Below are 17,556 nucleotides of genomic sequence, written 5' to 3' on the forward strand. Positions count from 1 at the left end.
TGGGAGTACACCTACAAAGGAAAACAGACAGCTAGGCCATAAAAATTTTCAAAATAGTTTTGTTAAAGCAACAAGAAAGATGTTTACTTTTTTAAAAAAAACTAAGCTTGCCTTATTAGACATGTATGTAACTTGGATTTAAAAAAGCATTGCTTATCCTCCAGCAGAGCTGATAAACATTTTGAAAGATGTTTTATGCATCTCCAGATACCTTCCAAATATTTTTTCAAATGAAACCTGAAAATGTTTATTTCTTGGAGAAAATGCCCTAAATATTCCTGTTAAGACTAAATAAAACAATGGTTACATTATATAAGAAAAATTTACTTTAAACGACATACAGACTCTCAGTTCCACAGGACAAACATAGTGAGTAAGGACAACAAACTCCAGAATGTATTTTTATAACTGTAGCAACAGCAATAACTCCGTGGCGAATTCAGTTTTTTTCTGACAAAATGGGAGGTTTTCTGCATTTGTCACTTGAATACAACTACAGAAGGGTTGTCTAAGCCTGCTTTGTTTTACTCCATACCGTTTTACTATGATTTGCTTTTAAGAAAGAAATGCCACATTTTTACCTGTTTGTGAACTAAACTCCATTCAAATCCCAGAAAGTTTAATGCAAACTTTTATGCCCACGTACACCAAATGTGGTTCCTACATAATTTTTGCAGTAAGTGACCCTGTAAACTTTTGAAATCTACGCTAATAGAAAATTCTTTCTTTCTCTTTCAAGAAGATAAAGCGAATTCTCTTTTTGAATGGAAATCATCTACATAGGCAAACATCATAATTTTCTGTATGTATACAACTGAGTCTGCATTTCTGTTCTCATAATAAATATGTTTTAAAATAAGACCCCCAAGGACAGGAATACATTACCTACCTGCAGTGGTCTCTGTTTATCACTGCTCTTAGGAGATTTTAATCCACTTGTTTGCTGTTGTAAGAGAAGTTGTCTTGCTGCTTGGAGAGCCTAGAAGTAAAAAGGGAGCAACATCTAAATATTTTGTTAAAGGTAAATTGAGGATCAGTTATTCCCTGGTTACCAGTAATAAGCTTCAATGTATAAGAAGCCCATCCAACCCTCCTTTCTAGAGAAAAATCATTAAATATTCTTGTTTTCTAATGTGAAAAAAATTTACATAACACACATATACAAATTTACTTAAAGCCACAGAGATGGCTTTTATCCTGCAGGAAATAAAGTTAATTTGTTTAAAGTGCTCGAAAAGGAAAAATATCACAAACTGCCTCAGTAATCGCATTTCCACAAGGAACTTGTCTTTGAATGTTCAACTATAATGCTCCCTCCCTTTTAAATCATCATCAATTTGTATTTTCATATTACAATTTTGAAGCAAAAGCAGTAGACTTCAAGTGTTACCGGAAGCTGTAATTAAATTTGACAAATCGACATCAGATTATCTTGAAAGTGAATTAATAAGGATTTTCACTAAAGATTTAAAATACTTTTTTTGGTAATTGCAATTCAAGAAGAAACCTCTCCTTTGACAAAATAAAGTGCAATTTCAATGCCAAATAAAATTGAGTGGTTTTCATTTACATTCTTAGCAAAATCAAAGAACAAAGAAATTACCACTCAACCAATCAGGTTTATTTCTATGTGTGATAGAACACCAATCAAAATAGATGTTTTCATTTATTTTTACAGTTTCTTTCCAACTCAGGATAATAAAACAACATAAGAAATTAATGTAAACATTCTTTTGCTGGAAGAGAGGCAGTTTGGCCATTATACTGTATAAACTAATATAAAAACTACTGCCATAACAACAACAAAAACCCACATATTGAGATGTTTGAAAGGTTAACAGTATAAACTAATTTAAAAAAAAACTTTAAGAGCCTCTACTGTACAAACTTATTTTTCTCTCAACAACTGAGCTCAATAAACATTAATGATGAAATTTGCCAACACATGAAACTAAACCACTTCTTTCCTTTGTTATTCGCTGTTTTAGAATATGTGATAAAGTTTTCAAGAAGGGGAAAATATTTTAGATTAATTTTCTTCTATAATAATTAAGATTCTAAGCAGAAAAAAGTACAATTTCCATTGGAATCAATGATATGGTTTTTAAGAGAGTTTCTAGTATCCATGACAACAGTTGCTTTGACAAGATGTGCATATGGCATTACACTGCCAGCTGGTGTGAACAATGTTTGAACTACTGCATTGAGATGCTGAGCAAACAGAAAAAGTTGCCATGTCTTAACCCTCAGGGAAGGCAGTCATCCCCTGATCAATTATGAAAAGACAGAAAGGAGGGCTGCTACAGCCTGGCTCCAAGCAAGTTTTCTGAGAAGGCAGCAGACATAGAAACCAAAGTAAACAAACTGCATGCACTCGCACCATCTCCTAACAACATTGATTTATCTTCCCAGAGCAGGATCCGGCGTAGTTTGTAAAGCACACTTTTTGGAAACACACTCGCTCAAAAAATCTCCCTTTTTTCTTATTTTAAATTTTTCAAGTAATCACAAGTCAACCTAAATGCTTCTAAGGATGAAACATTCCAGGGAACTTAGCAATTTTATGATAAAGTTCAGTGTGAATAAAAGACCAAATAAAAATTAATTCCATAAACACTTATCGCAAAACTCAGTTTGAAAAATGTCACTTGATAGTCCAATATTACTTTCTGTTTAAATCACAACTTAAAAACTACCAATGATATATATTTTTTTCAAATGGAAATTACCACTGATTTAGGCTGTGTCAATGTGAAAATCTTGAAAAGTAATCAATTAGTTTTCCTTTTGGTGCCAAACTCACACAAATTTGCCTAATATTTTTCATATAATTGCTTTCCCCTTTGAGGTCCTTAGTTTATTTTGCATATACTCAGCCTTATTTAGATTATATTTAATTCTGTAGTTGTTTTACTATTTTTCAAGGATTCTAATAAGGGTAGTTCAGAATCTTGAAGTGAAATCATTGAAATAGACCCCCGCATTTTAGCAAATGGGGCAAATAGGCCTGTGCTTTGTTCACAGTATCCAGGCTTCAGGCCAGAGTACATCCCAGTGTGGGTTACTATCTGTTCTGTCAAAGGAACTGTTCGATGGCAATGAATAAAAACTCTAGCAAAGGAGAACGTATGACAAGAGGGCATACCCATTTATCAGAAACTTAAAAAGGGAACTACAATATAATATTTTATGTTTTCAATTTGTAAATGCTTGAATAGAAAAACTATCACAGGGTATATGTCATTTTTATGGCTAAGTATTCCCACCATCCTTGTGTTGGACTTCATCACATAGTCTACGAATACGTGATGGGGTGCTATAGTCCTGTAACACTCCAATCATTTGACCAGTTATTAGTCATAAACTGAAAAATTCCAAAGCTGGAAAAAAAACACACCTTAGAAATTGGTTATCCTAGTTTTCACATTTTGAAGACAAGGAATTGAAGAACCAATACTATAATAACTTGATTAAAGTCACAAAGCAGTAACAGTCTGGTCAGAAGCTCAGACTCTTGTCTGTCAAGTACAAAACCCTATCCATTTCTGCCTTACATTCAGTCAACTCAACCCAAACAAGTAACCCAATGGAATGAATATATGCAATGCCCAATGGCTATAGAAAGACACTAGAAAATTAGATATATTAGAGTTGTAGCTCATGAAAATATTGTTAGGCAAATAGATACATGTGCACTGTTGTTAAAGGAGTAGTACTAATAATAGAATACCACAAGCTATTCGGCTAAATTATGCTTCTACTTTTAAAGTATGTGGTTCGCATATGCATTTACATTTATCTTTGAAACAGTCAAGGATAATCTTTCAATACAAAAGCTTATGAAAAAGAACACCTTGCCTATTTCAACATTATTTTTGCAGCAATAGAGATTTGCCATAGTAAACTGAGAGGTGCGAGAACAAAAAACAATTCCAAGAGATCAGGAATGATTAGAAACTCTTAAGCATAAATCTTTTGTAGTTTGCATTTCAACTGCAGGCATTACATAACATTTTTTATTTCCAGTATTCTGGATTACACTTTAGGACTTAATTTCAGTAAACAATTGCTCAGACACTTTTAGTTATTCTTTGCAATTTATTATTGTAGCTACTCAAAAGATGAAAGATTATGAGCTAACATTTCCATCAATATAAGGTGTTAGATGTCAAAATACATAAAATATTAATTTGCAAATCATTTGTCCACTTAAACTGGTAAATAGAAATTTTATATACCAGGATCATTCATAAAGTTCTATGAGCTATTTAAGTATTTATATGACCACCCTCCACAAAAAAACAAAAAGTTAATTTAGAACCAAAGGCAAAAGATGTTTGTTTACAAATCTTTCTTTAATATTGTCTGAGCCTGATTCAAATGAACAAGAAAGAGGTTTCTAAGGCAGCCAAACCTATCTAATTTCCAAAAACAATTTATTTTAAATTAAGAGTACACTTTCCTTGATGAAGTTATTTAATTATAGTAAAGCTGAAGAAAACTAAGATAAGACACTTTTAAACTTGGAATCTGATTAAACTAAATATTTTGAAAAGAATAAAAAGCTGTATAATAGATTGAACATATACTTTTGTTGTTGTTGTTAGGCTGCAAAGGTGTGGAAATGCATGTTGTCCAGAATTCAGTGCATTTTGCTCTAAAATATTTATTAAAAACAACATTCTTAATAGTTACTGTGTAATTTCAAATAAAGCACAAATGCTTAAGAAAAGTAAAGTTTAAGCATATTACCCTTCTACAGTAGTAATAACTTTATGCTCATTATGAACCTCATAGAATTCTAATAAGTAGGTTATTATAAGAAATAAGAATGAAAAATTTTTGTGACCTGTCAGATCAATACTTTTTCCTTCTTGGGGGATATGGAAAACATTACTTTTTTTTATCTTGAAAAACACAGAAATAAAATTATGAATAGCTTAGAAAAACCCAGTTTAACCAAAAATGTTGAGTACTCTAAGGTTTATAAATAACTTCTTTTTTTTTCAAAGTAAATATATGTATATTTGGGGGAAAAACAGACATCACTCATATCTCTCCCCATAAAAATAGGAATGCTTAACCTATCAGCCTGTTGCATTTGAGACATTAAAATGAAAAATGACATCTACACCCATTAATATCTTCAATGTATAAACAGCACAGCATGACACATTCTTGAGAGCTGAAGGCCACAAAATCTCTCTGAAACATAAATAACAAAGCACTCAGAAGCATATTTGATGTTGATATTCATCTCTGAGAAAAACACTGCTGCCTAGGCTTTTTATGAAAACAGATGCAGCCCAAATGGATCTCCTGTAATTGGTTTCAGATAGCGAGGTTAGAAGAAATGTGATACAAGAAATGATTATGTGGAACAGGCGAAACAAGAATGTTTACATAAGCACTCCCTAGTTATACTGACAAGGGGTGTATACTTTGCAGATAACCAGGACAACAACAACAACAAATTGCCAGCAGGACATCCAGAATTTTGCTCTTCATACTCCCATATGAAATCTTTAACATGTCACTTTAAAATGATGAACAAAACATGAGTTTTCCAACAGAATTTCATTTTCTAAGTATTTTCACAATTGTGGTTGTTAGAAAGTATGTTCTGATCCTTCACAAAGGATATTAATTCCTATTCTGTTTGGTCTTTCCTCATATTATGTTCCCACTAAAAAGAATTTACTGATAAATGTAATCATAAGTCTCATAATGCTATTTAATAGATGAAAATTAATCATCTAATTGTCATAACCTATTTTCAAATAGCAATCTATCAGAGTGAAATGATGCATCTGTAGCTATTGACCTTTCATTTTATCATGCCTGATACATAATTAGACTAAATTTGTTTGGGAGGGGAGCTAATTACTAGAAAATATTTTTGAAAATAATTATTTCTGTTTTACAGTGTATTTTACATAAAGTTAAAGAATAAATGTGTGGCTATATGGTGTTTATATTGAGAACCACTATGGAGGCCAAACTGAGAAGCTAAGATCATTTATTTTATGGTACCTTAATAAGAGAGAGAAATTCATTGTAAAGCATCCTATTTACCATTCAAATGGCAGGCTATTTTGGCTTAGCATTCATAAGGTAAATCCAAAACAGAGACCATCAAGATATTGGATATGTGATGGAATAGATCCTCATCATCCTCAGAATTTATAACAAAGTTCTCAAGGTCCAAATCCAAACCCCATACTCAGTATATCCCAGAATATCTCAAAACTTCCAGATGAGCTCAGAAACCTCCCACAAAATAAGCCTGTGAGTTAACTAAATAATGTCTAAAACAGGTTTTGTTTTTTCAGGTCTAAATTCATACATTAAGTTCAATGGGATAAATAAATTCTCTTCCTCAGAGCTGACATTCTACAGGCTGCAGAACATAATACTAAGTAGCCTGGTATTCATACCTCTATTTTCATCATTATTCTGCTAATGATAATAAATTTCTAATAGAATACTTATAAAGAAAATTAATATAATCTATAGCAATACTAAATACAATTCTTGTTCACATATTAAGGAATTCTACCCAACTTTAAAATTCCCAGTATAAAAGGTAATGAATTTTCTTAAAATTGGAACTAATTTTATTAAAATTAACAGTTTTAAAACATCTATTTTTTATGGTACATTTTCCATAAATGACATGGTTTATGTGAATTTTCTCCATTATTTCCCTTTCTGCTATAAAATATTTTGTTATTTTTCTCAAATTACTTTAGATTTATTTTTGTTTCTCACATACTTTAACAGATACTTTTCTCATTATGAGACCAATAGTCATCTTTTGTTTCAATAAGGGTTAAGATTCATTACTGTCATAGTTTAAATTGACATATTATATATTAACTGAAAATACATGCTAAGAAATTATATCTACAAGTAAACTATTATTTAAATCCTATATTCTGGATTTCCCCTGCAATTGAAAAGTAAGATTGCAAAAGAGGTGGCATTGGGAAAATTATCTGTAAAAATAAAACATACCAAAAATCACTTGTAAGTAAAATTTCTTTTTTGCAAGTATGTCCCAGGACCAAGCGAAGAACTAAGTATCGCACACACACATAGATAGGGGGCGAGCTTACCATCCATTAAGAAACATCTAGCTAAATGTCCAAAAGCCATTCAAATATTTTTAAAATATTTCAGGAGTCTATAAGTAGAATAATTTTTTTCATTTCATTTGGGGAGCTCAGATACATTTTTTATAGGGAAATACATTTGGGCTGAACTTATATGAGAAGTAGATCATCTTGTGGAGATGGTAGAACTTGGCCGTGTTAAGTCAAAGCAAAGAAAATTTGGGGTCATAAACAATGAAAAGAATTTATCTTGGATGGAGCATGTTATCAGTTTAAGAGCTAGAGAAACATCCTGCGAAGGTTGGTTGGTTGGAGCTAATTATGAATATAACTAAACAATAAGTGGTAAAGGGTCTTGATATTATTGAACAGGTAAGAGACAAATGCTGCTGAATCTGGAAATGATGGGGATAAGTGTAGGCCAGGACAATATTGAAGTCATGTTGTGAAGGATAAATGAGAAGTGATAAAAAGAATGAGAAAATATATGAGATAGAAAGACCAATGAACAGGTATGTTCAACTGTCCAAGGAAGATAATAAGGGTAATAAGAATCATTTTAGTTGAATATAAGAGTCACAAAAGGAATGTAAAATTATAACTGGCAGGACTTAGTAACTGGGTATGGAGTAAAGGCTAGGAAGGAATAAATAATGACTTCAGAATTTTAAGTCAAGGATAACAGGGAAATAGTGCCACTTTTGAAAAGAGCAAAATCAGATTACAAACCATGATTTTGGAGAGATGATGCTGTTGTTTGCCTGATGGCAGAATAACCAAGACTTTTTTTTTAGTAGATACTAACAATGCAGAGCTCTAGATTGAGGGTGATCAGGCTGACAAAGGATTCCTGAAAGTAAGAGGTGAGCTAATAGTTAAGACAAAGGGAGAGGATTAGATTTCTGACAAAGAGAATGAAGTGAGGAGAAGACTCAAGGCCCAAAAACTTGAGAAACATCTACATTTTGTTGAGAGGACATTAGGAGATAAATAAAAATGAAAGACAATGAATGGAGAGGAGAGCTTAGTCACTGCAGTAAAAAAGACCTCTGGAAAATGTTGAATCTAGGATTATTATATGAGCCAGCAATTCCATTCCTAGATACATACCCAAGAGAAATAAAAACACTTGTCTACACAAACAGTTGTACATAACACCTTTACTCCTAATAACTAAAAAGTAAAAACAACCGAAATATCTATCAACTGATAAATAAATGAATAAACAAAATGTAGTCTTTCCACCGAGTGAATATTATTCAGCCATACAAGGGAATGAAGCACTGATATATTCTACAGCATGGACGAACCCTGAAAGAATAATGCTGAGTGAGAGAAGTCAGTCATAAAGACAACACATTGTATAATTCATTTATACAAAAGGCCCTTAATAGGCAAATCCATAGAGACAAAAAATAAATTAGCCATTGCCAAGGAGAACGGGGAGTGTGAATATACTAAAAACCACTAAATTGTATACTTTAAAAGGATAAGGTGTATGGTATGTAAATTATGCTTCATTAAAGCTGGTAAATATTTAAATGAAAGAATTGTGATGTCAATTGTATCTCAATAAAGTTTGGAAAAAAAAAGGAAATAAGAAAATATTAGAAAAATTTGTGTAGAAAGAAGATGGATGGTGTTCTGAAACAGCAAAAACTCAAAGAGGTTAATGAAAGTTCTTAAATGATCTGATCATTTTCATAACCTATTGGTTCCCACAGAGTATTAAATTAGAAGTTAGATTGCACACAGTTACTGGGGAATAAATGGAGGAAAACCTTGGCCATGAGTACAAACAATTCTTTTATAAATTCTGTGGAGACCAAAATAAAAGAGACTCTGGTTTGAGGACTTTGGTTTGTTTGTTGTTTCAAATAAAGAAAACCTGATGAGCTAATAGATAAAGAGAAACTAAAGGTGTAATATAGACTCGAGAAGGTCACTAAAGGGGATGGGAAGGGACTGAATGGAGCATCTGGAGTAAATGAAAGCTTTGTGGGAGCAGAAACACCAGCCTCTGCGACAGGTTGAGGGGGGAGAGGTAACTGCCCTGCCGCGGTAGGAAGAGGGGAGAGCTCACAATGATGGTCTCAGCTCGGGAAGTTAAGGAAGGGTGGTTATCCAGAGAAAGACTGAAATTGCTGGAGAAACAAAGGCCATTCCTCACTTTCCTATCACTCCTGAGAGATATAGATGGTAGAGTAAAAATTGATATTTAAAATGTTGGAGTATGAATGTGCTTCCACAGACACTGGCGACATAAGTATATGAGTGTCTTCTGCAGCGCTGCGGGCGGACCAAATGAGGGACCGCCTACTCTTCCACTCTGTGATCAGATGTCATCACTACTCAGTCAGAGTCTCTCTAAACTTTCCACCTGGCCAAAAGGCCTGCTACCTCCAATTACAGCAACATACGGTGTGCTGCCCTGACCGGTTTGGCTCAGTGGATAGAGCGTCAGCCTGCGGACTGAAGGGTCCCAGGTTCGATTCCGGTCAAGGGCATGTACCTTGGTTGCGGGCACATCCCCAGTGGGGGGCGTGCAGGAGGCAGCTGATCGATGTTTCTCTCTCATCGATGTTTCTAACTCTCTATCCCTCTCCCTTCCTCTCTGTAAAAAATCAATAAAATATATTAGTGTGCTCTTGCACATTCTGAAAAACAACAACAAAAAACGGTTATCTTTAGTTTTTTTAAAAAGACTTCAAAATAAAATATATGTATATATTTTGTTGTGCAACTAGGAGAGAAAATATGCTATAAGGGTATTACCCAGATTTCAGAAGACATCCTTCTGCCTTTTTGGTTGAGGAACTTGGACTACTTACTTAATCACAACAAGCCTTAATTTTCTTGTCTCTTAAAGGCAGTTCGTAATATTTACCTTTGCATATAGGTGGTTGCTGAATCAGAGAAGATAATGTATTTCAAAATATTCTAAGAGCTAAAGTATAAAGTAGTAGTATTTCAAGTGAAGACTTGAAATTACTATATATAATTGCTCCAGTGGGTATGTTCTTGCATGTATAAGTACTGGTCAATTGAGACTGACTCTTGATTTTTAGCTTTATAGTGACTTTTATAGATAGATATATGCATTTTAACCAATGGGCCTAGCATACTGTAATTGCTAAAAATTTACCTCAATACTTATTTTAGTTTTTCACAATCTGTTCAAGTAGAAAAATGTCCCATTAGCTAGGAAGCATACTTTAATAGCTTTATGCTCTGTCATACTTTACAAAGTTGTATTTTAATCTCCTTTGAGACTGAGTGAAAGAATTTATAACTGTATGAATGTACTGGTCAGATACACCCCTCTCCTCTCCAGGTCACCATCGCCACATCTGCATGAATACACACTACACACCCTATGCTACAGGATCATCTGCCTCAAGTGTCTGTTAGTATAATAAGAAAAATAAAAAATACATTTAGGATCACCACAGTGCAATGCCGAAAAGTGTTGTATTCCATTAAAAATAAGTACAAAAAGTGGCTATGGGGTTTCAGCAAAAACAAAAAGGAAGAAAAAGAGAACTAATGTGCATTAAGTGCTCATTATATGCCAGTATAATTCTAAATACTGGACATGCTATTTCATTTCACTCCCAGAACACCCTCCTTCTATCATAGATGCCTAAACTGAAGCTCCGAGTGTTTGGGTTATATGGCCAAGCCGCTTCACGTATCCTTGAAATGGCATAGAGGTCTGAAAGACGCTCTGACTGATTTTGAAGCTCACACCCGTTCTATAAGGAGCAGTGAAGAAGAGAGTATCATGGAAGAAACTTTTATACAGTAAAAGGCTTAAGTAAAAAACTTCTTGGGGCATAAAGAAAACAAAATATATCCTGAGTCACTCAAATGACATTACTAATTATGTCAACTAAACCAACAAGAAGAATTCCATGATCTTAATAACATTTCATGAGGAGAATTAGACATAGAAGCTTACATACTAAAGGGAATCTACGATCCTTAAAAATAGTGTATTTGAAAGTTATTAAGCACTGGATCCAGGATGTTGGTTATAGATAAGATGTTAACTTTATTATTATTATTTTTAAAATATATTTTTATTGATTTCAGAGAGGAAAGGAGAGGGAGAGAGATGGAAATATCAATGATGAGAGAGAATCATTGATCGGCCACCTACTGCACACCCCTTACTGGGGATCAAGCCTGCAACCCGGGTATATGCCCTGACCGGGAATTGAACCTGGGGCCCTTCAGTCTGCAGGCTGATGCTCTTTCCACTGAGCCAAACCTGCCAGGGCAAGATGTTAACTTTTTTAATAGAGAGGAAGGGAGAGGGATACAGAGATAGAAACATTGATGAGAGAGAAACATCATCGATTGGTTGCCACCTGCATACCCCCTACTGGGGATCTGGAATACTCAATTGAGACACAAATGACAAAAATGCAAATCTTTGTTTCTCTGTTCCCTGCTCCGCCCCCTCCTCCCTCACCAGGATGGAATCTGTAGCCAGGAACCCTGAGGCAAAGACTATGACCCTGTCTGGCACCAAGGGGAGGAAATACTACAGCAAATCTAAAGGAAAGAGCCTGGAGGCAGAGCACCTCTGCTGAGGGAACCCAGAAGCTAACTGAGCTAGTCCCAGAGGAGGAAAGAGAAGGTGAGAACAAAACCATGTGAGGAGAGACGGTGCTTGACTAGTTCAGGGGCAGACACAGCGGGTGCAGAACCTCGAGGAAAAGCCCCTAAAGCTAAGCTTCGAACTCCTAGAAACACAATGACAGTCGCCAGAGGCTTCAGAAATTCCAAGTTCTTTTTTAAAAATTATTTTTCTTTATTGATTAAGATACTAAATATGTGTCCTTATTCCCCCATTTCGCCCCTATTACATATGTGTCCTTATCCCCCCATTGTTCCCCTCCCCCACTCATGCCCTCACCCCCCCCGTGTCTGTGTCCATTGGTTAGGCTTAATGCATGCATACAAGTCCTCCAAGGCCTAATCCCAGCACCATTCCAAGTTTCCCGAAGACCTCATCTCTGTCAATGATGAACTCTGAATAAATTCTTTCTTCCCTGCTTAAAATTTACTAAAGAGTGAAACATAAAACTCATTGAGGAGGGGAAATACTAATCCCTGACAACCAATCTTCTAATGACGCACTGCTCATATTCAAAAAATATGGATTGAATGAATAGAGGTAAGAATGCTCTGTTTATATTAAAATGGATTATATTAGGCTGCGTTATTCAGAAGATAAATAATAAGGCACATGTGCGCATGTGCAATACATTTTAAAACTAATTAGCAAAGATAGATTTTAGAAATCTTGGGCAAATTCACTTTAGGGAGAAACCCAGGGTTCTTCCAGTTTATGTTTCAGCTATTATGGAGCTTAGGTTAGATTATTTTCAGCATATAAAGTGGTAAATTGTAGTTACTGTAAGACATGGATAATACCACAGCTCCAGAAATAGGGGATAGAAGGTCCCAGAAAGGCTTCCTGCTTTTAGGAAATAACTTGATAAGAAATAACATTCCTAATGGTGACTATGTCTTCATTCTTTTCTTCCCCCACTACTGCAATGAGACTTGGGACTAGGAAGACTGGGAGAAAAGAAATATTTCTCCAAGTGTCAGTGGCCCACAAGCTAAATGTATACATCAAATCCAAAGCCAAGGTGTAAGATTCTGCATCCTGGTTTAGCACAAGCACTAAAAAAATCTAAATCATCAGATAATCTTACTTGTTAGGTGAATACACTTAATTACCCTTAATATCTAGTATTATAAGCTCCTTAAGGGCTAGAAATGTTTCTCTTTTTTCCTCCTTTTTTTCACTTTTTATAAAAAATGAACTCTATTGCAGTATAGTTTGCATCCAATGTAATTGTATGCTTTTAACATTTTAACAGAAGTTACAAACATTTTACATCTTACACAACTACAGCAAAATATCAAGACTAGGAAATTAATATTGGTACAGTGTAGGTGTATACTCTTTATCACATACTAGAGACCCAGTGCACGAAATTTGTGCACTCGGGGGGAGGGGTCCCTCAGCCTGGCCTGTGTCCTCTCACAGTCCAGGAGCCCTCAGGAGATGTCCAACTGACAGCTTAGGCGTGCTCCCCGGGGGTAGGAGGCCTAAGCCAGCAGTCAGACATCCTTAGCACTGCCACGGAGGCGAGAGAGGCTCCTGCCACCGCTGCTGTGCTCGCCAGCCCTGAGCCCAGCTTCTGACTGAGTGGCACTCCCCCTGTGGGAGCACACTGATCACCAGGGGGCAGCTTCTGCATTGAGTGTCTGCCCCCTGGTGGTCAGTGTATGTCATAGCAACTGGTTGTTCTGCTGTTCGGTCGATTCGCATATTAGCCTTTTATTATATAGGATTCAAATGCATGTAACCACTACGTCAATCAAGAGGTAGAAGTGTTCCATCACCACAAAGACCCCCTTTGTAGTCACACTGTTCTGTGTTGGCCTCAGCCTAGGGACAGTGATGCTAGGAGCTGAAAATGCCTGAGGCACTCCCTGAGCCTGTCCTACTGGTGTGAACTCCCAGATTTCTCCCTTCAGAGCCAGAGTTGTGGCCGAACTGGTCCTTGGTTTTTATAAGACACACCAGCAACAACCATCAGGAAACTTTGAAAAGACAAGGTTTATTACTCACTAGTCCTGGAGGCTACAAGGCACACCCAGGGCCAGAGGTGAGGCCATGGGAAGGAAGGGAACCAGAGAGGGAGGGGGAGGAGGAGGGGAGGAGGAGCGGGAGAGAGAGAGAGAGAGAGAGAGAAAGAGAGAGAGACTACTGACTGGGAATCTGCCTTTATTGGGGTTGAGGGTGTGGTGCCTGGGTTTTCTCAGGTTCACGCTTTCAGAAATTAATGGCCGCGTAGAATGTGTTAGGAAGTATTGCCTCTTCATTTTTCTGGAAGAGTTTGAGAAGGATGGGTTTTAAATCTTCTTTGATTGTTTGCTAGAACTCACTGGTGAAGCCTGGACTTTTATTTTTGGGGGAGGATTTTGGTGGTTGTTTCAATTTCCTCACTGCTGACTGGTCTATTTAGATTTTCCAATTCTTCATGATTTAATCTAGGAAGGTTATATATTTCTAGGAACTTATCCATTTCTTTGAGGTTATTGAATTTGGTGGCATATAGTATTTTATATTATTCTAGTGTGATCCTCTGTATATCTGTGATGTCTGTGGTGACTTCTCTTTCATTTCTGATTTTATTTATATGAGTCTTCTCCCTTTTTTTCTTAATGTGTCTCGTCAGGTCGTTTATTTAGGATTTTTCTTGTTTCTTAAGATAGGTATGTAATGATATACACTTCCCTCTTCTTGTTGCTTTTGCTGTATTCCAGAGGTTTTGATATGTTGTGTTGCCATTCTCATTTGTTTCTATATATCTTTTTATCTCATCTTTGATTTCTTCTTTGACCCACTCATTTTTTAATAGTGTGATTTTTAATCTCCATGAATTTGTGGGTTTCTTTGCTTTCTTCTTGCAGTTGATTTCTAATTTCAAGGCACTGTGGTCAGAAAATATGCATGGTATAATTTCAATCTTCTTCTGAATTTATTGACGCTAGTTCTGTGACCCAACATTGTGGTTTATTCTTGAGAATGGTCCATGTGTGCTGGAGAAGAATGTATAATCTTATGTTCTGGGATGAAATGTTCTGTAAATGTCAATTATGTTCATTTGGCCTAGTGTTTCATTTAAGACTGATATTTCTTTATTGATGTTCTGTTTGGTTGATCTGTCTAGAGCTGTCAATGGCATATTAGGGTCTCCAACTATGATTGTGCTTTGATCTGCTTCTCCTTTTAGTTCTGTGAGTAGTTGTTTTATAAATGTCGGTGCTCCCTGGTTGGGTACATATATATTAAGAAGTGTTATGTTTTCTTGATGTAGTGTTCCCTTTAGCATTATAAAGTGTCCATTTTTGTCTCCTGTTATCTTGAAATCTATTTTGGTATATATAAATATGGCTACACCTGCTTTTTTGTGGATGTTATTTGCTTGGAGAATAATTTTCCACCCTTTTACTTCAAATTTACCTTTGTTTTTGCAGCTTAGATGTGTCTCTGGTAGGCAGAATATGGTTGGGTTTTGTTTTTTATCCACTCAGCTATTCAGTGCCCTTCACTGGTGAATTCAGACCATTTACATTTAGGGTAATTATTGATGTATAAGGATTTCCTATAGCCATTTTATATTTTGTTTTCTGGTAGCTCTGTGCCTCCATTGGCCGTCTGCACTTTCCTCCCTTCTCATATGCCCGTTTATTCTTGGATGCCCACCTTTAGGTGTTTCAGTGTGCAGTTCCCTCAGGCTTGCATCTGTGTTGAGCAGATACTTCTTTGTTGAATTATAGATAGTGAACTTGTTGAAATGTCAGGGGGAGAGGAAAAGATGCACCCTTATTTTGTCATTCCTCTGACGTCACTTAGAAATGTTCCTAAAAATCTTTATGTCCCCAAGAATGAACAGGGGAAGAAATGAATGGGAAAGAAAACATGAGCCATATATATGCTGTCTACAAGAGACCCATCTAGACAAAAGACTCACACAGGATCAAAGTAAAGAGATAAGAAAAAAACAAACAAACACGCAAATGGAATGAAAAAACAAAACAAGGGTAACAATACTTATATCTGACAAAATAGACTTCAAACATAGCCCATAACAAGAGACATAGAAGGTCACAACATATTAAGGAATTGACCCACCAAGAGGATATAACTTTGGTAACCCATATGTTCACCAATACAGGATCACATAAATGTAAAAAAAAAAACCAAAAAACTCTTGGAGGATATTAAGAGAGAGATATACAGCAATACAGTCATAGTAGGGAACTTGAACACACCACTGATTTCACTGGTAGATGTTCCAGACAAAAAAGTCAACAAGACAACAGTGACCCTAAATGACACACTAGATCAGATGGATCTAATTGACATTTACAGAACTTTTCACCCCAAAGTTGCAGAATATACATTCTTCTCATGTGCACATAGAACATTCTCAAAGCTAGACCACATGTTCAGACACAAAACAAGTCTCTACAAGTTCAAGAAGACAGAAATAATATCAAGCATCTTCTAGGATCACAATGGCATGAAATTAGAAATCAACTACAGTAAAAATACAAACATTCAAATGCATGGAGGCTAAATAGCATGTAATGAAACATGAATGGGTTAGGAATGAGAACAAGGAAAAAAAAACACTTCCTGGAAAGAAATGAAAATGAACACACAACAACCCAAAATCTATGAGACACAGTTAACACAGCCTTGAGAGGGAAGTTCATAGAATACAGGTTTACCTCAAAAAACAAGGAAAAGTATTAATAAACTATCTAACCCTACAAATTAAAGAATTAGAAAAAAAGAACAAGAATGGCCTAGAGTAAGTATAAGGAAGAAAATAATAAAGGTCAGAGCAAAAACAAACAATATAGAAACTAAAAAACACACACAAAAAAACACAAACAAACAAACAATAGAAAAGATCAATAAAACCAATAGCTCATTCTTTGAAAAAGATAAAGATTGATTGAATCATTAGCCAGACTCATCAAGAAACAGAGAGGAACAAAATAAAATCAGAAACTAAAGAGCTGAAGTTAACAACTGACAACAAAAATACAAAGGATTATAAGAAAATATTACAAACAATGGTATCTCAACAAATTGTACAATTTCTAGAAACATACAATGTTCAAAAACTAAATAAGAAAGAACCAGAACATCTGAATAGAGTAATAACAATGGATGAAATTGAAGCTCTAATGAAAAACAAATAAACAAACAAACAAACAAAACTCCCAGGAAACAAAAGTCTTAGACCACATGTCTTCACAGGTGAATTTTACCAAACATTCAAAGAACTAACACCTACCCTCCTCAAACTATTACAAAAAATTCAAGAAGAAAGAAGACTTCCATGCTCTTTTTATGGGGCCAGCATTATCCTAATTCCTGATAAAGACATGACAAAGAAAGAAAATTACAGGCCAATATCCCTGATGAACATAGTTGCCCAAATCCTCTACAAAATATTAGCAAATTGGATTCAGCAATATATTAAAAAGATTATCCACCATGAGCAAGTGGGATTTTTCCCAAGGACATAAGGCTGGTACAATATTCGCTAATCAATAAATGTGATATATCACCTAAATAAAATCTACACTAATAAAAGATAAACATGCAAATTGACCATACCTTTGCTACGCCTTAAGCCACTCCCACCAGCCAATCAGAGCGACTATATGCAAATTAACCCAAGCAAGATGGTGGCCGGCAGCCACGGAGCTGGAGCAAGCAGGAGGCTTGGTTGCCCCAATGATGGAGGAAGCCAAGCTTCCCGCTTGCCATGTCAGGCTCTGAGCTCCACTCAAAGCAACAAAGTTTCAATTATAGAAGGTAAATAAA

The 17,556-nt window shown here is 35.5% G+C and overlaps 1 protein-coding gene across 1 annotated transcript in view; it reads right to left on the reverse strand.

The window, feature by feature from the left end:
- Positions 1-17,556, reverse strand: part of FOXP2 (forkhead box P2) — a 572,606-nt gene that overhangs the window by 158,932 nt on the left and 396,118 nt on the right. The window contains exon 4 of the mRNA XM_014536444.1: positions 890-979. Within this exon, the coding sequence (XP_014391930.1) occupies positions 890-979 (90 nt within the window). The remainder of the gene's footprint in view (positions 1-889; positions 980-17,556) is intronic.

Source organism: Myotis brandtii, unplaced genomic scaffold, assembly GCF_000412655.1.
Source record: "Myotis brandtii unplaced genomic scaffold, ASM41265v1 scaffold162, whole genome shotgun sequence".
Lineage (NCBI taxonomy): Eukaryota > Metazoa > Chordata > Mammalia > Chiroptera > Vespertilionidae > Myotis > Myotis brandtii.